The sequence below is a fragment of the Magnolia sinica genome, chromosome 5 (assembly GCF_029962835.1).
Source record: "Magnolia sinica isolate HGM2019 chromosome 5, MsV1, whole genome shotgun sequence".
Lineage (NCBI taxonomy): Eukaryota > Viridiplantae > Streptophyta > Magnoliopsida > Magnoliales > Magnoliaceae > Magnolia > Magnolia sinica.
This window is the reverse complement of record NC_080577.1, coordinates 14,934,630-14,956,576: the sequence shown is the minus strand read 5'-3', so window position 1 is coordinate 14,956,576 and position 21,947 is coordinate 14,934,630. Positions and strand designations below refer to the sequence as shown.

The 21,947-nt window shown below is 41.1% G+C and overlaps 1 protein-coding gene across 1 annotated transcript in view; it reads left to right on the top strand.

The window, feature by feature from the left end:
• The window catches only part of LOC131245529 (two pore calcium channel protein 1B), a 106,228-nt gene that overhangs the window by 43,135 nt on the left and 41,146 nt on the right, over positions 1–21,947 (top strand). The window contains exons 11-13 of the mRNA XM_058245054.1: positions 4,609–4,681; positions 6,260–6,325; positions 6,494–6,637. Coding sequence (XP_058101037.1) covers positions 4,609–4,681; positions 6,260–6,325; positions 6,494–6,637 — 283 coding nt within the window. The remainder of the gene's footprint in view (positions 1–4,608; positions 4,682–6,259; positions 6,326–6,493; positions 6,638–21,947) is intronic.

Here is a 21,947-nt window from a genome sequence, read left to right as displayed (position 1 = left end):
GATGTGTGTGTGTGTGTGTGTGTGTGTGTGTGTGTGTGTGTGTTCAAGATAAAGGAGGGGAAGGGAATTTCCAGTACAAAGATTAGGGCGGTTTGTTGTAGATCTTGCTAGATCAACCACCATGGGATTAACCCTCTTGCTAGAAATATAATCTCTTTAAAAATAAAATCCATTTCTCAATGATATTTCTTTGCCTCTGATGCCCAAGAGCACACTTCTATGTGCGGGGTTTCTATTGTGATAGGCAACTAGCGGAAATGGTTGTGGATATACACATTACCTCCCTCACTGCTAAATAGAGGGCCATGATTCTAGAATTTTCTATGATCAGGGCTGAAAATGCCATCGTCGTGGACCCAACCTCGTCTAAGAGTAACCAGTCGAACTTATTGGATTGGCACACATCCACTAAAAATCTTCTCCCTTTTCTAGCAAGCACTCTTTTAAAAGAATTGGCATTACTTTCATACTCCCCCAACCATTGCCTCGAGTTGCCCTGAAAATATGAAAAATTGATATTGGCGAACAATGAATGAACAAATGGCCTAGACATGACATTACCCATAATATGCAGACAAGTTTTCTCAATTAATGCTTCTAGACCTTTGAGAATGCGAGTGTTCCTTTGGGCTCAAATCTCATAGCAAACTAAGGAGTGGTTAGGATGAAGAAATGATCTACAAATTTTGCATCTTTCATACATAAAAAGCACACATTAGGAAACACTATAGCCCGCTTCCGTAAATTATTAGTGGTTAGACTTCTTTTTCTCCCAACAAGCCAAGTGAAAGCCGCAACCTTAAGTGGAGCTCCATAGGACCAGATGGGGCCTATATGGCAGTACACCTTAGCTGACTTTATAGAGATGGAGGAGAGATTTCACAAAAAAAACTGCCAATTTATCCTTTAGCCAAACTAGCGAGTCTGAACACCCTGGTGACGGACAAACACTTTGAAGATGATCGAGGAGGCGAAGTAAATCATCAATCTTGGCAAAAAAAAGAAAGATTACACCTACAAAAGGCGAGGCCCAAGCCCCACTAAGTATTGGACTATCTAAACATCCGAAGAGGGGAAAGGGGTGGCAAGGTTAGGGAACACCGATTTTAGCGGAGACTCGCTAGGCCGGATGACATCCCAAAACTGAACTCTTTCACCTCTCCCTAACAAAAAAAGCGATACCCTTGAAAACTTTTCCAACCAATTGAGCAACTGCCGTCCAAAAGGAGGAAGCTATATAGAGGGAGGAAGACTTGATCCACCAACTGAAGTGTGATACACCATACTTTCTAGTAATGATGGACCTCTAGAGACTTCCCTCTTCAATTTCAAATCTCCAGACCCCTTTCCCAATAATGCAACGTTGATGTCCTCCAAGCTTCTAATCCCCTCACTCCCTTCCTTGTAGGGTCTCCTTCCATCTAGTAAATGAAACTTTCCTTTGGCCGCATCGCCTTGTTAGAGGAAATCCCTTCTGAGCCTATCTATCCTAACTAGGACAAATTTTGAGCATTTGAATAGAGACATGAAGTACAAAGGGAGCTTTGAGAGAGCAACTTTGATAAGCGCGATCTTACCTCCTAATGAGATACCTCCTAATGAGAGGTGCCTGCTCTTCCACATAATAGACTATTAGATAGCGCTTGATCATAATCTACCTATGTAATAGTCTATTACATTGCATTTGTGGGAATTTTGTGCACTCATTGCCAGTCCCTATCTTGGATAAAGGTGGGTTGCGTTAGGTTGTCGGCTAGCGTTGAACTTATGCCATAGCTTTCATCATGAATCCAAACAATATGACATTCCAAACTCATGCTAGGGCATTACGGATGTTATAGAGGTAGTAAGAAAAGACTTAGTGACCTGTGGTCTAACTGAAGGTATGGCCCTTCATGGCCCTTCATAGAGTGGAATGGCAGAACAAGATTCATGTAGCTCACTATAATTGATTGTGACAAGGCTTAGATGATGTTGATAATGATGATGATCTGTATTGTTGGTCTTCAATACAAAATTGGTCTTCACTCCTCACTCCAGATTCAAAGAAAGAAGGTCAGGTATCATTTGCAAACTAGACATCGAGAAAACGTACGACCATGTGGAGTGGGACTCATCAATTACTTGTTGAAAAGGATGTGCTATGGTGCTAAGTGGAGAGGTTGGATTTAGATTTGCGTTTGCTCGGTGGCGTGCTCAATGCTTGTGAATGGATTCCCTAAAGGTTTCTTCAAACCCTCTAGGGGTCTTCGCGAGGGTGATCCCCTCTCTCCCTTCTTATTTTTGATGGTGGTGGAGGCTTTCAGTTGGATTCTATATAGAGGGCAATAGTCTAGCCTCATAAGCGGGTTTGGAGTCTCCAACCTGGTAGCGCCTATCTCCCACCTTCAATTTGCAGACGATACCATCATTTACTGTGACGCTGACTCAATTATGGTGGACAATTTATGTAAGATCATTGTTTGTTTCGAGGCGGTTTATGGACTGAAGGTTAATATGGGAAAAAGCTAGTTACTGTGCATTCATCTCTCTAAAGATGGCGTTTCTCTTTTTTGCTTTGAGCTTCGGTTGTAAGGTAGGATCCCTCCCATCCTCTTACTTAAGGTTGTCGTTGTGCGTGGGGAAACCTGCTACTCATCTATGGGACAGGGTTATTGAGGGAATCGAGAAGGTTCTCTCTAAGTGGAGGAGTCATTACCTTTCCATGGGAGGGAGGTTAACTCTCATCAAGACGGCTTTCGCTAACATGCCTCTATTTCATGTCCCTTTTTAAATGCCCTGCCTCGGTTAAGAAGAAATTGGATAAGCTTAGAAGAGATTTTCCATGGAAAGGTGTGGAAGACTGCCACAAATTCCATCTTTCACGGTGGAAGGAAGTCTACGAACCTCTCAATGAGGGAAGAGTTGGGGTGAGGGGTCTTCTTGATATTAATAACGCCCTCCTTGGGAAATGGCTTTGGCGGTTTGGCATGGAACAAGGGTGTTTTTGGAGGGAAACGATTGCCTCCAAGTATGGGTTGCAGATGGGGGATGGGAGATCAAGGAAACTTACCTCTACATGGTCTCCAGCATATGGAGGTTAATCATGTCGCTCAAGTCGGTCTTTAAGAAGGGCATATCTTTCTCAATTGGTGATGGGACCTGAGTTAGATTTTGGGATGATGTGTGGTGTGGCGATGCCCCTTTAGCTCAAGCCTTTCCCAATTTAGTTCAGCTCTCGCCCGTGCCAAATATGTTAGTGTTGGTTTGTTTCTCCTTCAACGGCACTAATGTCTATTGGACTCCTCCATGTAGAAGGGACTAATTAGACCAAGAGGTGGAAGAGCTTCTTCGTCTTCTTGATATGCTTCGCTTTGTCTCCCCGTCCGGTGATTTGGATGAAATGATTTGGGCCGCGGATAGAACATGTCGTTTCTTAGTTAGATCCTTCTACAAGATGATGCATAACCAGAGGTGGTTTTTTTTTTTGGGGGGGCTTCAATACACACACACACACACACACAATGTTCGAAATATCGGTATCGCTACAAGTTTTGCTGGCTAAGGATATGGAAACAATATCGATATCACCGATAATATCGTTGATAACCGGAAATGCGGGGAGACATGCGAAAAATGGTAGAATTTTCAGCGAAACTTCAGGACATTAAAACGCACATTTTTGCATATTTAGAAAAAAAATAATTGCAAAAAGAATGCATATATAACAAGTTTCCATTTAATGGGGCTTTAAAAGCATGTATTGTTGTAAGAAATCAGTCTAACCATCCCATCCGTCCTATTTAAACATCCAAACATCCATCGATATTGCAAAATATCAACAACACATGATATTTCACCAAGAAATCATCAACGATTGCGAAGGAAACGAAAGATTGTGATCTCAATATCACACATGTTGTGGTATCGATAATATCGAGATATTATTAATATTATCAATGACAAATTGAACACTACATACAATCATGTGCCCAAGAAAAAAAAAATGAAATAAATTTTTTTTTTTCTAATAAACAAAAATTTGATGTACATTGGCGATATTATTGGAATATCGTCAATACACTTATGATACAAGCATTACTTAGAATTTACATGGTCAAAAATATTGGTGATACATAGACGATATTGATGCATTGGCAATACAAGCGACGCCTAGAATTTACATAGTTGAAAATATTGGCGATTACATTAGTGATATTGATACATTGACGATACTCAGCGATACATTGCTAATACATGAAATTTCTGATACTACCAGTGTTATCGGTATCGCAGAGCTGTAGATAAAGATAATATCGGAGATAATTCGAACACTGATTATTATAAACAAATAGGTCTTCTTGGTTGTTATGGTTTCACAAGGTTTTTTTTTTCAATCAACAATGATTTTTTTTTTTTTCAATCAACAATGAATTAATGCAGTGCTAACCTTTTTATTTGGACATCAATTTTGAAGTTAGTTCTATTTTGCATGCATCTCTATCTATTCTAGACAAGCTCCATTTTACTTGGTTTAGTTCGTCATGATCTTGTTTTCATGATTCATTCCTATCGTGACTCTAGCCTTGGGGCTATGATACATTAGACATTGTTCTATATCTTTCTCAGGACTTTGCCAAATATCTCAAGAGAAGATTTTGAACTCATATTCAACGAGCTGGATCATAGTGGTGATTTCAAGGTAAGTTTGCTTATTAAAGTTCAGAGGATTATAATCTTGGGGCGGCTATTTTACATTTTAGCCACATAATCAGGAAGCAGTTCTTACTTCTTAGTTCAGGAAACTTATTGCACTTCTAACCAATTATGTTCAGTAATAATTCTAACAAAATATCTTTTGGGTCAGGTGCATGAACATACATCTGATTTATTCTTTTACAAATTCATGTTGGTGGCTTAGAAAATTTTGACTTTTCCATTTTTTTTTAATTCATTTTTTAGTACTCATTTTAAACACAAAATAGACACCTAGATGTATGTTTGTGTTTAGCTTCTGTTATAGATGATGTAAAAATAGTCAGCATCACTTCGACACGCACGCATGCTGCATGCGTACACTCATTTACAGACATGCATGCAAAATATGCATACTTGAAAATATAGTCGTAGGACATATATTGAAATGGTCACGGTACCAGAACCATAATTTTGAGGGCTACAAAGTTTCCCTGGAAGAAAAAGGTTACTATATATGCAGGTGAAAGTGGAATATTCAACATATTCATATATCAATGTTTGCCAAATATTGTGACACCATGACGCAACTGGAAACCCAGTTGGCTTCAAACCTAGATTTCCTTGATTCCATTCTTGAATCTTGAACCCCGAGACTATTTTGAATCAAAACTCAAAAAAAGTCCAGATTGGATGAGAAATCTTCAATGGTTCACCACAAGAAAGGAAGAAAGATAACGGAGAAGGCATCTTACAACACATTCGCAGCACAAGCCATAAAGCAACTCATGTTAGGTTCTGGGATTTCTCTACAAAGAGAAGGATTTTTACACGCCAGTACCTTGCTAATTAGGTTTTACATTCCGGCACCTATTTATATTAAAATTTCTGTTTGGTACCATGCTAATCAACAGTTTTTGTATTCTTGTACTTTTCATAGGTTTGTCAAATGCCCGTTTATTTAAGGAGCTGTCTTTCAGTAAATGATGAAAATGCCCTTAATTGGCTTGTAATCCCTATTCACAACTATTAGAGAGGGTTGATATTTGCGGGCCAATGCTTCACAAGGTGGGGTCCACCTAAGCAGGTTCATCCAGATCCCACTCATCACCAATCACATGATTAGATCAGGTGTGTGGAGGTTTGCATGGGTCAATTTTATTTGGGCCTCAAATTTGGGCTTGTGCTCAGGTTTTCGTCAGTAGTGGCCTTCAGTTTTAGGCCCAAGTCTGGCCATTTAAGTAACTAATAGGCTTGATTCCAGGCCCATGATTGTGCTGGGTCTTTATAGAAACTATTGCCAAACTTCCCCTAGGCCCAATCCGTTTATCAATCCAGCTCAAAATCACCCTATCACACTTCTATCTTTTGGGTTTAAAATCGATTGTGGGCCCTACTCATAGGTGTATGTTAAAGGCCATATTAGTGCCGCTTCGATTATGATGCTAATATATAAGTTTTAGATTCTTAGACAGTATAATTTCATTCTAGAGTTTGTGCTCATCGGGTAGTACAGTATACTATTGGTTTTTGTTACTCTGATCAAGTACGTTGTTTCCATTTGTTCCATTTGTTCCAACTGCAGATTAATTTGGATGAATTTACTGACCTTTGCAATGCTATCGCACTGAGATTCCAAAAAGGGGCTTCTGTAAGTCAATTTTTAATGAAGTTGAAATGCATGACGACAACAATTGGTTTAGGTCCTATTCATGTTGTAGTTGGAACATTTCTGTTTTCTTCATTTAATGAGCACAATCCATCTATACAGATGGCAAATATTTACATAATGGATCTGATAGTGTATATCTCTTTGCAGCCGTCTTGGTTTGAATACTGCCCATCATTTTACCATTCACCTTTATCCGAAAAGTTGAAGGCCTTTGTGCGGAGCAATACATTTGGATACATAATAGCTGCTATACTCCTGCTCAATCTAGTAGCTGTTATTATTGAAACAACGGTATGATTTTAGTATTGGTAACATAAATGCATGATGGTTTCTTCAAGGGCTTTGTCACTTCACAGGAACTTTGTTCATTGAATCATTGACTGATCTCTGTATGATAATGCAATAAATTGAACTAAGAGGCCTTCAAATACCATGGAGTAGTTAAGTGGTTACTGCATTTTCGTAATGTTATTCATTAAACTTTGTTTGATGATGTAACTTTTGGAATGTCTTTTTTTTTTTTTGGGAATGGTAATTGGGTTATATTTTAAAATTAAAACTAATACAAAATATACAATGGCAAAGGACAAGGATAGACAAGAAGTCAATCTGGTATCTTGGCCTAGTTAGAGGACTCACTAATAGGCAGTTCTATTTCCTCCATGCTACAACCCTTGAAAGAAGGAACCCCCAAAGCCCCAAACAGCAAATATACTTTCAATTTTTGAAACACCGAAGTTGTAGATTCAATGAAGTTTTGGGAAATCTTATATCTCTTTGATGAACTATTTTCTCCAGGTGTTCAACAAAAATGTCTGATTTATGATAGGTTTGGTGTTATTAACTCCCGTGTAAGCAATGTTCACTCAAATATGCCTTGTCGAGAGGCTTTCACTAATCTGGGAACAAAATACATTCTAGGCTATAGTCTGGCACATGTTTTTTAATTACATTTCTTGCGTAAAAAACCCTTGATTAAAAGGTAAAAAATTTGAGAAAACTAATATGTTACACGGCACAAAGTAGTTAATGCAAATGATGCATAGAGGTCCTAATCTATGGTCCTCTGTCTACATAGTGTCCAGATCTTCATTTTCAGAGCGCGCAGATCATCAATCAAGCTGAGGTACTAGTGATAGCCTTTGCCATTTAGGCGTCTCGAATACTCAGCTGGTTGTCAGGATACTAGTAAATGATGCATTTCATATATCCTGAGAGGCGTCGGCTTTAGATAGCCATGTTGCCTTATGGCATACACCAACATGAATATTTCCAGCATTGCTAGGGGTCTCATATGTCAAATATGATAAATGATGCATCAAAACTGTATATTTAATGAAGGAGATAGACCTAGAAAGGGGGAGCGCAACCTCTCATGCCTTAGCACATAGGGGGCTCCTAAGACTGGCCTTAGCTAGCTGAGGGGGTGGTATGAACCAAGGTGCGTGTGCCCTGGAGTAAGGGGTATGCGACCTGCAATGCCTTAGCACCGAGGCAGATCGAGACTGGCCTAAGGTAGGATGGGGGATACGCGCGAAGCCTACTACTGGACTGCACATTCAAGGGCATGAGCTGAAGGAGCTGTGAAGGGTGTGTGACCCTTTTGGAGACAGCCTGATTAGGGGCACTTGGACCATACATCCTAAATGGCCCTAGAAAATGTGCGAGACCTCTCGTTGTGCTCAAATAGGTGGGTTAGGTGCCTACTTGGAAGAGATTGAGTCTTTATACTCTTTGATGTAGGACCAATGCATGAACTCAAATAATGTGAGAGATCAATCAACAAATTGAAATTAATTAATGAAAACTATAAATCTTGCTACCATTGTCACAAATATCAAGATTCTAAAAAGGAAATCATGCATAGTTCAAGCCTAGGTTGCCAAGCATCATCCTACAAGACCATTAAACATGAGAATTAGGATCTAATGGATGTAGAAATATCCAAATAGGATAGGGTTAAGCCTATTTTAAAAATGAAGGTCTGATACTACCTAGGGTTTACTAGATTTGGGTGTGGGTGAAGCTAGGATTAGGAAAGTTTAGGGGAAAGGGTGAATTAAGGTTAAAGTGGGGAATCGAGTAAAGGGATTAAAGGGTTTAGGTATTAAGAGATGGGAATCAAGGTTTTGGATGTAGGGAAGTTAAGGATTTTAGGTGAATTGAAGGATTTGAAGATCGAGGATTTGGGAATTTGGGGAAATTGAGAGATTTGAGAAATTTACGGTTAAGCTTAGGGTTTATAGGTAAGGAGGAAGGGGTTTTATTATATGGGTAGTGGAAGGCCAAAGGGACAAGGGGTGGGATTGTACGACCAGCCCTATGGGTTCATATGTGTGGCTGTACGGTCACACGTGTGGGCTAGGTAGGGTTGGGTTTTGTTTTTGTTTTTTGTTTTAATAGTTCGGCTTGTTGAGAAAGGTGTAAAGGAGGAGAATCGAAAGGTTGTTGATGAATTTTAGAGAAAGGGGGAAGAAGAAAAGAAGAAACATGAAGAAATACCTCAATTGTTGATAAAGAGATATGAATGTGGGGATTGAAGGAAGCCCCACACTTTCGTTGATGAAGATAAGCCTCGCACCGATCTTCCTTCTAAGTCACATGGAAGATATCTTTACATCACATGAAGATTAGAGAGAAAACAAGAGAGTTCTCTCTCTCTCTCTCTCTCTCTCTCTCTCTCTCTCTCTCTCTCTTTCATAAACAAAACCAAGCATTAAGGAGGTCACACGCCTCCCTCCCCCCGTTTATACAATCTTAAGACTTTTCAAAATTACAATTTAGACCCCGTTTAATGACTCTTGATCAAAATAACCCCAGTCTAATGAAAACTTAAATAAAATCACTCTTAAGGTATCCAAAGCATAAATTAATCATAAACTAAATCCTAAAACATAAATGTCCTATGATGATGAGAATGGTCCATGATCAACGGTCCGATCATGTAATCCATGTGATCCAACGCCCGATCGTCATGTCCCTCAAATCCAACAGTCCAAATCGTTCCCTAAAGCAACCCATGTGTATTTTCCCAGTGTGGGGTCTTCCAGATGCTCACACATGCACATGGGGTCTTCAATATGAATACTCACCTTGTCACACCTCGAAATTCGGTATCCGAGTTGGCCAGGCCCGGATTTGAATTCCTGGACTGTGAGTTGAATTTAAACAAAATATACATCGCAACCCACATTATTTCCATGCATTTTCAAGGCAATCAAATCAATTGAAAGGATGATAATCGTTGTTGTTAAATAGCGTCTATTAATCAATCCTTGATTTTTTAATTACATTGACATTCAAAATAAAAAAAATAACAAAATACATTGATTTTTAATTAATTTTTAAATAAACAGAGGAAAAGTCTTCAATCATTCCCACCTAGCTCTTCATGCACAAACCCTATAAAATAATCTATACCGGTGTGAGTGCGACGGCTCGTAGGGTCACATCATTCCCAAAATTAAAAATTCTATGATAACACCAATATATCTCAATAAAGTAAATATGATCAATTGCAAGTATTGAATTGGCATTTTTTTCTCAAAATAAAAAAATAACAAAATACATTGATTTTTAATTAATGTTTAAATAAACAAAGGAAAAGTCTTCAATCATTTCCAACTGGCTCTTCATGCACAAACCCTGTAAAACAATCTATACGGGTGTGAGCGCGATGGCTCGTAGGGTCACATCATTCCCAAAATTAAAAATTCTACGATAACACCAATATATCTCAATAAAGTAAATGTGATCAATTGCAAGTATTGAATTGGCTTTTTTTAAAAAAAATAAAATAAAATTCAATAATCAAATTTATTAGGATGACGACGACGAAGACGACGATGGCAACGAGGACTTCAGCAGCGGAAAAAGGAAAGTCAGTGGTTGAAGAACACATTCAGCTCTCTCACAGAGAAGACGAAGGGGATTGGGTAACAGTTCAGCGCAGAAGAAACGCGAAGGATTCTGTTTCTCAGGGACGATCCAAATATTTCTCCTACCCGACCTTATTCGTTAAAGGATATCCCCATGGGTGGTACCCCCTTCATTTAGAAAAGATCTTTGGTCGAGCGGGAGTTGTCATGGAAGTGATCATGCCCAGAGACAGAGAGTGGGGATTATCGTGGGTTCGCTCTCATTCGCATGGGAAGCGAGGCAGAAATGGCTAGAGCAGTAAGTATGAAACACGAATTGAGCTTTGGAGGAAAGAAGATTTTAGTGCAAAGAGCGAGGTATGGCCCAGAATCATTATCTGCTAAGCAAGGTCCTCTTAAAAATGTTTCAACCTCATCTCATGTTCCTTCTGCGAAACCTACGTCCGTTTACCGCCTTGTTCCTGCATTTCCTGAGAAGAGGGCATCTCAGTCATTTAAAGAAGCTCTGCTTCTCGGTGCCCTTGCTCAACCTCCCATTCCATCGTCCGTTGATCTAAAGGTGGGATCGATGGAAATGGTTGATAACCGGCGCCCTTCTTCCCGGGACGATGACACTGAGATTGCTTTTGACTCAGTTATCACCGTCGATCAGCATATTTTTACTCAAAATAGTGCTGACTTAGCCAAATCTATTGTCCTGATCACTATAGAGGGAGCTACCATTGTGTCGGTCAGGGATTGGATTTTCCATAGGATCGGGATTAAGCTCGGCTTATCTGACTTCAAACCGTTGGGATGTAATGCGCTCTGGATCAGGGTGGGAGCGTCTCTTCTCCTTGATTTGTCGAAGATTACTATATCTAATTCTACTCCGGTGATCAAAGTTCTGCCATGGGAAGAATTTTCCATCTTCGGCAAAGAAAATATATGGGTTCTTATCTGGGATATTCTGATGGAATGTTGGTACGATGAATTCTTAATAGCGGTCGCATCATCCCTGGGTTTTCTTCTGGAACTGGACTCTAAGACGAAATTGGGTATTGAAGTTGGGGTTATCAGAGCCAGGATAAGGAGAAAGAAAGGCTTTCCCCTGCCTGAGGCTGTGAAGGTGAAGGTCGACAACCGTACTTTATTACTTCCAGTTCAACAGGAAATTCCTGGTTATTCCCAACCTCGATGGGGGGACGTTTGGAGTAAGAGAGAACCGGAGTGTTCGCCCTCTGTGGAAGAGACGAACTTCAACGGAGTCCTCCTCCCTTACTCCCGTGGACTACCGAAAGTTTGTCAGGCGGGAAAAACCGACGCTAGCTATCAACGTCTCTTCTCTAGCCGTCCGAAGGAGACACATGCCACCCTCTCTGTAGCTCCGACGCCTCATCTGTCAGATGATATATTTCGCTTCGCCGCCACGGGATCGAGCGCTAAGGAGAGCGCTCCACGTGCCATCTGCTCTGCTTTCAAAGTTCGCAAGGACGTCTCCCCTCTGCTGATGAAGACTCTGGAGAGGACACGTACGCGTTGCCAGCCCGCTCGTAATTATGACGGAGACGTGCCTGCAGCCTCCATCCAGCTGCCTACTGACACCGCTTCAGATCCCATCTCATCCGTCCACGTGCCCGATCATTCTTTTCAAACAGGGCCATCGCAGCTGTTCCTTCCCGGGTCTTATGCATCAGGTCCGGGTTCGACTCGAATCAACTTCTTGTCAGCGCTTCGGGGCACGATTAAAATCACGGACTCAGTGCCCTCTAACCCCTCCCCATGTAACGTTTCCTTTCCCGCCCTCCCCTCTCTCCCGGGTCCATCAATTGGGTTTATCCCTCCTCAGAAATGGGGCGAAATCTCTTTTAAGGCCGATCCCGATAGTCTGCTTTCAGACAGTCAGCCCTCCAGTCCTGTGTCCCTGACTCAATCCCCTGTCCAGACCTTTGACTGGACCGAAATGGGTCCCCTTACACTGTTTCAGGAGAATTTATCCTCTGAAGTGTTAGATGTTGAACCACTACAGGTATATTCCAATTGCCACCCTCATCAGCAAGACTCCAGTACCTCTTCTTCAGCCCCCCCTCAAGATCCTACCTCGGCGAACAGTTCAGATGGGAAGAGTAGAGAGGACATTTTTGATGAAATTCAGAATAAGAAATGGATCAGAGATGCGATCGGACACGAAGGGAGATCCCTCGGTTTATCTTTTGGGAACAGACCTAAGGATTACATTAGTTTATTCCAGTTCATCGAAAATTGTGGTAGACCCCTTCCTCTAGAACTCCCTCCAAATCAGTCCAACGGCAGTTCAACAGAGAATTACTTCGCCTTCAACTGAATCTAGAACCTGCGTCTTCGTCGGGGGGTCGACGTGGTCGCAAGGGCGCCCAAGGCAGCATAGTTCCCCAATGAATATTATATCTTGGAATGTTAGGGGGCTGGGTTCTAAGCAAAAGAGGGGTCTGATCAAGGAATCCATCAGCAGGAAGAACCCGGACATTGTATGTCTTCAGGAGACCAAAGTTCCCCGTTTCTCTGATAGACTGACGCCGTCAATTTGGAGAGCCAGCGATGTTAATCGCGTTTCTTTGGATGCTGTGGGCTCGTTAGGCAGCATTCTGGTTGCCTGGAAATCCTCCAATTGGGCGTTGCAATCTTGTTTGCTCGGGAACTTCTCTGTTTCCGTCATTCTGCAAGCTAAGTCTTCTAATTTCTGTTGTAATATTATTGCTGTTTACGGTCCTAATGAAGAGTCTCTCAGGTCTTCTTTTTGGAATGAAGTAACTTCGTCTAGACAGTCATTCTCAGGTCCTTCCTGCTTTGTAGGTGACTTCAATGTCATTCGATTCTCTGACGAACATTCACGTCTTAGGAGAACTTCGGCTATGCTTCAATTTTCCAAATGGATTCAAGCGCAGGAACTAATTGACCTTCCTTTGTCAGGGGCTTCATTCACCTGGTCCAATTGCCGTAGAACTCCTATTCAATCGAGATTGGATAGGTTTCTGCTCTCCTTAGAATGACTGGAGGCTTTTCCTTCAGTATTTCAGGTCGCCCTGCCCAGAACAACCTCTGATCACTGCCCAATCTTGCTCTCTATGGAGGAAGTTAATTGGGGCCCTAAGCCTTTCAAATTTAATCCAGCGTGGCTCAAAGTTGAAGGCTTTCAGGAGAAAGTGGTGGAATGGTGGAGTTCATTCCAGGTGGAAGGTTTTGCGGGCCATAGACTGTTTTGCAAGCTAAGACTCAAAGAAAAAATCAAGGACTGGAAAGTCAAAGAGCTCAACAAAAGAGCGAAGGAGACGGAGTCCCTTTTGGCAGAACTCCAGCAGATTGATGTGTCGCATGACGGGGAGATACCCATTGAAATTCTGTCCAGACGGATTCAGAATATTCAGGCTTTATCTGCCCGAGCCTTGGAAGACGAAGTTAATTGGAAGGTCAAATCTCGTGTGAAGAGGCTTAAAGAAGGTGACAAAAAACTAAATATTTTCACAATATAGCCAATCTAAGAGCTCGAGGTAAAGCCATACGCTATATCACAATGGACAATAGACAGATAGAAGATAAAGATGAGATTGCGGCATGTGCGATCGACCATTTCCGATCTATTCTTTCTTCTGAAGGATGGTCCAGACCTCGGCTCGATGGAATTGCTTTCTCTGCTATTCAAAGATCGGAGTCCGACTTGCTGGAGGCTCCCTTCTCTGTTGAAGAAGCGAAAAAAGCTGTTTTTGCTATGACGGGAGATAAATCTCCTGGGCCAGATGGTTTCAGTATGGTTTTCTTTCAGGTGTTCTGGGACGTGATTCAATCTGACATTATGGATTTTCTCCATGAGTTCCACGACAGGGGGAAGCTTTCTAAAGGTTTAGGAGCTTCCTTTATCACATTGATCCCCAAAGTCTCTGGTGCATCCGCCCTTTCAGATTACAGGCCCATTAGTCTCATTGGAGGCCCTTACAAGATCCTGGCTAGAATTCTGTCTTCTCGTCTCGCTGCCGTTATGGGGAGCCTAATTTCTAAACATCAAAATGCGTTCATAAAAGGGAGACAGATTGTTGATGGTGCGCTGATCGCCAATGAATGCTTGCACTCTTCCCATAGATCTGGAAGAAAAACTATATTTTACAAGCTGGATATCGAAAAGGCTTATGACCATGTAGACTGGGATTTTTTGCATTACATGTTGCTGCGCATGGGCTTTGGTGATAAATGGCGGAGATGGATCAGATCGTGTGTTGAGTCTGCGCATTTCTCTATCCTCTTGAATGGCACTCCAAAAGGCTTCTTTCCTGGCTACAGAGGATTACGCCAAGGTGACCCTCTTTCCCCTCTTCTGTTCCTTCTGATTGGAGAAGCTTTGTTGCAAATGATTAGGAGGGGGTAGACTGCTGGGCTGTACAGAGGTGCTTTTGTCGCAAATTTTGTCATTCTTATCACTCATATTCAATTTGCTGATGATACCCTGATCATGATCGAGGCTGACGAAATTTCTGTTAATAATCTTCATACAACTTTAAGATGTTTTGAGGCTGTTTCGGGTCTGAAAATCAATATGGCCAAATCACATCTCTATAGGGTTAACGTTTTGGCTTAGGAGCTATCTGATTTTGCTGATATTTTGGGCAACTCTTTGGCTTCCTTCCCCACCACGTTTGTTGGTCTCCCCCTTACTCTTGGTCCCCCACTGATGATGATGTGGGAAAAAATTATTGCCAAAGCTCAAAAGAAACTTGCTACGTGGCAATGCCGATATTTATCGATTGGTGGCAGAATCACTCTTATTAAAGCTACGTTGTCCAACCTTCCTCTTTACTACATATCTCTTTACAAATGCCCGGCTCCTGTTCTGAATCACATTGACGCGCTCAGAAGAAATTTCCTCTGGTGCGGTAAAGAAAACTGTAAGAAATTCCATTTAATGGACTGGAAAGAAGTATGTACTCACTATAGGAATGGGGGAGCTAACATAAAAAATCTCAAGACAATGAATTCAGCTCTAATGGGTAAGTGGCTCTGGCGCCTGGGCAACGAATCTGAAGCTCCGTGGAACATCATCGTCAAAGGAAAATACGGCTCCTCTCTAGGTGGTTGGTGGACTAGTGACACCTCATTATACAGAGCCTCTTTTGTCTGGAAAGGCATCCTGTGTCATAAAATTGCAGTGCTTTCAAATATAGGCTTTGTTCTGGGCAATGGAATGAGAATCAAGTTCTGGGAAGATCAGTGGATAGGCGATTTCACTCTCAGTAGTAGATTTCCGGGTATCTTTAGAATTGTTGCCAATAACGACAGCATGATCGCTGGCCCAGCAACTATTCCTACTTGGGAAACACTGGGGTTTGGGAAATCAACTGTATCAGAAATCTGAGGGATCGGGTGGTGATCGAATATGTCGATCTGTTTCAATGTCTCTCTACTGTTTCGTTGGACGCTTCCTCTCTCGACAAACTCATCTGGAATCGCCATAGGTCCGTCAATTTCTCGGTAAAATCATTATACGCACTTCTGACTCTCAACTCTTCCTCCTCGTCGCAGATCTCCCGTCTTTTGGAAAACTGTAGCTCCTCCCAAGTTCATTTCTTTTGGCTGGCTTGCAGCTATGAACCGGATCGTTACGACCGACAATCTTAGGAAGCGTGGGATGCAACTTGTTAATATTTGCCGCTGCTGCATGCGTGATGAAGAGACAGTAGACCATCTTTTGGTCCACTGTCCTTTTATCTCTCACATTTGGTGGGACTTTTGGCCTAGATTCAATTTTGTTGGTTGCATTCCTTCCTCTGCCGCGTCCTTGCTCGCAGTTTGGCACAGCCACAAGCTTGGCAAAGTGAAAACCAGAATCTGGAGAACGGCGATTATTGCAATTTGGTGGGTTGTTTGGATGGAAAGGAATGAGAGAGTGTTTAACGACTCTCAGGCTATGGCTAAATTTGTGGGATCCTTTGCCAAAAACTTGGTTTTTGAATGGGTGACGAATGTAATGGGATTAAAAGGCTATAATCTTGTTTTTTTAGGCTCTTAGTTTGCCTTGGGTCTGCTATCTCAACAGTCCTTTTTGTATGCTTCTTTCTTTTAATATATTTTCTTCGTTACCTTAAAAATAAAAATAAAAAAAATAACAAAATAAGATACGACAATCATCCAAAATCCTTTTTGTTTCAATCCAGGGTAGAACACCTGTGTGTGTTGATCCTTTCAGGGAATGACCCTTGGCAGAGCACTGTTGTTGATCCTTTTAGGGAATGATCCTTAGCAGATCACCGGTGAATAGACTTTTAACCCAGGGCAGAGCACCCGTGACGATCCTTTCGGGAATGACCCTGGGCAGAGCACTTGTATCGTGTTGATGCCTTTGGGAATGAACCTGGGCAGAGCACCATGTCTAACATATCATCAAGATGGTGGCAGTCGTCATCATGTCTAACATATCATCAAGACGCAATATGGGAAACCGGTACTTGACCATGATCTTATTGATGCCTCTACTGTTCACACACATGTGCCACGTGTCGTCTTTCTTAGGTGTGAGAAGCACTGTCATGACACACGGACTTAAACTCTCTTGAATGATACCCTTCCTAAGGAGCTCATCTACCTGCTTCTTCAACTCTGAATGCTCTATAGGGTTCATTCGATAATGAGGAAGGTTTGGTAAAGTTGCCCCAGGGACAAGATCAATGGCATGCTCGATGTCCCTCATGGATGAAAGCTCATATGGTAAGTCCTCTGGGAATACATTGTGAAACTCATCTAGAATTGGATTCACCTAAGGGGGTCCTACACTAACCTCGGGTGTAACTTCTCTAGCCACTAAGGCGTACACCATCGAATCCACCTTACCCTCTCTCTCAAACTCCTTGGCATTGATAACATGGAGAGAATTAGGTTGGGATCTCCTCGTATTCCTTGGGTTACTCGACTTCCCCTCGGCTCTCTTCTCCGCATTGCTTTTTAGTGGGAGAGGAACTAGAGTGATCTTCTTGCCTTGATGCATGAATGGACACACATTTGAGCAACCATATATCGTCACATCGCGGTCGAATAACCAATGCCGTCCCAAAATGATGTGTCCAACATCCATGGGCAAAATGTCGCACAACAACGAATTTGAATAGGATCCAAAGTGAATAGGCACAAGACATCGCTGGGTAACAGGCATGGAAGATGTGTCAACCCATGAAACTCTATAGGGTTGAGATTGTGGTTCGGGTTTTAAACCCAAACAGGATAGTGTTAGTGGAGACCACATTTGTACAACTACCACTATCGACGATCACCTTGCAATTCTTCTCCCCACATTTTGCATAGGTGTAAAAGATCGTAGTCCGACACCAGTCATCAGTCTCCTTAGCATTGGTTAAGGCGTACCTGACTACTACAAGTGGTGTGGTCTCTACGTCCTCTAGTTCCTCATCACTAGCACCAGTGATATTGGGCTGATAGACTTCTTCTTCAAAATCACCCTGCTCATCTCCTTCCTCACCTTCACCAATCACTAGAGCCTTATTCCTCTCTTTCGAGGGACACTGATGTGTAAAGCGACCAAATCCATGGCAATTGAAGCATCGCATTTGTTCAACTCCCCTAGGGTTAGCACTTGCTATCCCTTTTCCTTTGACATCTCTAGGGTTAGACTGGGAACCAACTTGGAGCTTGGATGGACTTCCCATGTTAGACTTAATCCATTGAGGATAAGTCTTAACACTTGGCTCCCGAGAGTCAAAACGCTTGCCAACTAGTGGTTTGAGATAGTACTCGATGTCTTGCACCACTTGGTACATGTGCTCTAATATGCCAACGTCACGAGGATAAAGTTCTCGTTGGATCTCGAATCGGAGGCCCATCCTGAATCTGGGCAATGTAATCATCGGGTCCTCAATGTCACATCGCAATATGTATTCCTCGAACTTGGCGATGTAGTCTGACACGGTCATGAGTCCTTGGCGCAAGGCCTGCCACTGGTGATATGAGAGAGGGATATACTTTTCTTTAAGGACCTATTTCATCTCAGCCCAGTGCCCAACCGGAGTTTGTCCTCTCCTTTCAATTTTACGCTCCATGTTGGTCCAAAAAAGTTTGGCTTGACCCACAAGCTTCATCTTGGCAAATGTCACTCGACGGGCATCAAACCTATTATACCACTTAAAATAGTGGTCCATGTCTGCCACCCAATCAGGGAATGTTTTGGGGTCCAAGAGACCATCAAAACTGGGAGCCTCAACTTTTACACCCATTATGACTTGTGCATCTTGATCATGACGATCATGATGTTCCTCACATTGTGGTTGCACCTGTGCTCGACCATGGCCAGCGCCCTGGCCACGATCATGCTCTCGCCTATCAACTTGATCTCTAGCTTAAGATTGAACATCTTCCCCAGTGTCGGGGTTTGCTTGTACGAAGGCCTCAAGTTGAATGACGCGCATTGGTTGTGCTCAATTGAGTGGCGGTGGTTCTATTGTGCACTTCAACGGCTGTCGAACAGTGGTTGATAGCGTTAAGCACCTTGATAATCTGCTCTAGATTCATAGTGGGATGTAAACCAAAGCCACGTCCATAATAAGTGGGCATACACAAGGGAACTCTAGACCCTAGGATAATGTTATGACAAAGATAAAACCAACCTAGAGATCAAACTGGAAACACTAGAGACACTAATTTGAAAATTACAAACTGAAATTCAGCAAGTTGACAACCTGAGATTACTACGTTGAAAATTCAGCAATGGTATAAGTGGAAAATGCTAGCTGAAAATTTAGCAATAGGATATTCCAAACTATGAACAAAAATCAGCAATATGATCCTTGATCCTATATGCAACGTATGCTCTATTAACCCTACATGTAAGTTCTACACTAAATGTGACTCTAACCTAAGTGCAACACAAAAATCCTATGCTAAACTTATGGTCTCTGATACCAAATTTGATGTAGGACCAATGCATGAACTCAAATAATGTGAGAGATCAATAAGCAAATTTAAATTAATTAATGAAAACTATAAATCTTGCTATAGTCATTACAAATATCAAAATTCTAAAAAGGAAATGATGCATAGTTCAAGCCTAGGTTGCCAAGTATCATCCTACAAGACCATTAAACATGAGAACTAGGATCTAATAGATGTAAAAACATCTAAATAGCATAAGGTTAGGCCTATTTTAAAGATGAATGTCTAATACTATCTAGAGTTTAGATTTGGGTGTGGGTGAAGCTAGGGTTAGGAAAGTTTGGGAGAAAGGATGAAATTAAGGTTAAAGTGGGGAATTGAGTAAAGAGATTAAAGAGTTTAGGTATTAGGAGATGGGAATTAAGGTTTTGGATGTATGGAAGTGATTTTAGGTGAATTGAAGGATTTGAAGATCTAGGGTTTAGGAATTTGGGGAAATTGAGAGATTTGTGAACTTTAGGGTTAGGGTTAGGGTTTATAGGTAAGGAGGAAGGGGTTTTGTTGTAGGGGTAGTGGAAGACCAAGGGGACAAGGGGTGGGACCGTACGACCAACCCTATGGGTTCACACGTGTGGTCGTGGGGTCACACGTGTGGGCTAGGTAGCGTTGGGTTTTGTTTTGTTTTTCTTTTTTAGTTTTTATGGTTCGGCTTATCGAGAAAGGTGTAAAGGAGGAGAATTAGAAGGTTGTTGATGGATTTTAGAGAAAGGGGGAAGAAGAAAAGAAGAAACTTGAAGAAATACTTCGATTCTTGATGAAGAGATATGATTGTGGGGATAGAAGGAAACCTTGCACTTATGTTAATGAAGATCGGCTTCGCACCGATCTTCCGTCCACGTTACATGGAAGATATCTTCACATCACATGAAGATTAGAGAGAAAACAAGAGAGTTCTTTTTTTTCTTTCATAAACAAAGCTAAGCATTAAGGAGGTCACACCCCCACCCCCTCTTTCTACAGTTTTAAGACTTTTCAAGTTTACAAATTAGACCTTGTTTAATGACTTTTGACCAAAATAAACCTAGTCTAATGATAAATCAAATAAAACAACTCACAAGGTGTCTAAAGCATAAATCAATTATAAACTAAATCCTAAAACATAATTATGTCCTAAGATGACGAGAATGGTCCATGATCAATGGCCCGATTATGTAATCCATGTGATCCAATGGCCCGATCGTCACGTCCCTCAGATCAAACGGTCCAAATTGTTCCCTAAAACAACTCATTTGCATCTTCCCAGTGTGGGGTCTTCCAGATGCTCACACATGCACATAGGGTCTTCAATATGGATACTTGCGTTGCCACAAAAATTGGTGTGGCTTACCTCATTTGATACATACGCAAAGGTGTACGTGATATGATGTCCTCATCACTCTTCCATGCTTAGCTTGTCTTTGTCGCCTAGATGAAGAGTAGGAAGCAATAATTCTGAAACCATGAGCATCAGTTCGAGCATTAATAATTTGTTAGGCGGTTATTTCCTACTCAAGTGACAGTTTTGACCAATGTTTTCAGTACCATGATTGATAGATGTATCACACTCTTGGGATACAGAAACATATCGGGTATCGCATGGGTAACATTAGATGCATCGCCTAATGTATCGCTGATTTTAGGAAACATAGAGAAATTGGTTGAATTTTTCAATGAAACTTCAGGGGATGTTAAAATAGGCGTCATTATACGCTTAGAACTCAAAATATTATGAAAATCATGTACACATAATTAGTCTTCTTTGTATGGGGCACTAAACTATGTGCTGTCGAATGGAAGTGATGCAACTGTATTAAAAATCAATTCGTGTAAAATAATAAATAAAGAAATCACTGATGTTTCTACAATTCATATCACTTATTAGCTCATTTAAAGTACTAAATACCCGCATTAAATGTCTAGCAATATATGATGCATTTATTTAAAAATATTTTTAATTACTTTTAAAAGTTAAATTAATTTTTGAAAATAAATAAACAAATGTGGCTAATGTTAGGATCAATATACACTCATAAATACAAAATATAAGCTGTAGATAATACCTGGTTATTGTAATTGTTTTCAAATAAAATTGTTTTTAATTAATTTTCAATATTTTTTCTTTCGAAAATTTCAAAAAGTTTCTTCAATCTGTAGATCAGCCTCCAAGAACTCTAATGTATTTTTTCCAACCTCTAATTGCAAGTTAAATAGGTGAAATGGAGGAAATTTCAGATTTTCCCAATTTCCCAAAATTTGAAAATTGGAGGGAGGTCAAAACCCATGATTGAACATGCAAAATCATGAATTATGAACTTCATTCCATTGATTCCAAGGGATTTAAAGTGGAAAATCTGTTCAAATCTGCAAAAACTTCTAGTACCGCATGCTCATCAATCTCAATTTCCACCCCACATCCCCTTTTCTCTCCAAACAATCGAAAAGGAGTTGTTGAAATTTCCTTAAGAATATAATGAAAGCAAAACATTTCAGGGAAAACAGATTTTTTTTAGGATTTTTGGAGAGTTTTGTAGTATTTTGTCAATACATTACGATACATTGTGATACATTATGATTGATACATTGTGATATATCAAGCGATATTGGAAAGTTTTCCAACTAATGCCTAGTGTCCTATCGGTACTGTGCAATATCAATAATATTGGCCGATAGTATCGATATTGCAAACGTTGGTTTTGACCACGTGTCATGAGCCAATTGGATTTTCACCCAGAAAACGCTGTTCTCTGCAAGGCTGGTGCACGTCATGGCAAAGCAGTGCGGAACTGGTGCGTGACCTTGAAAAC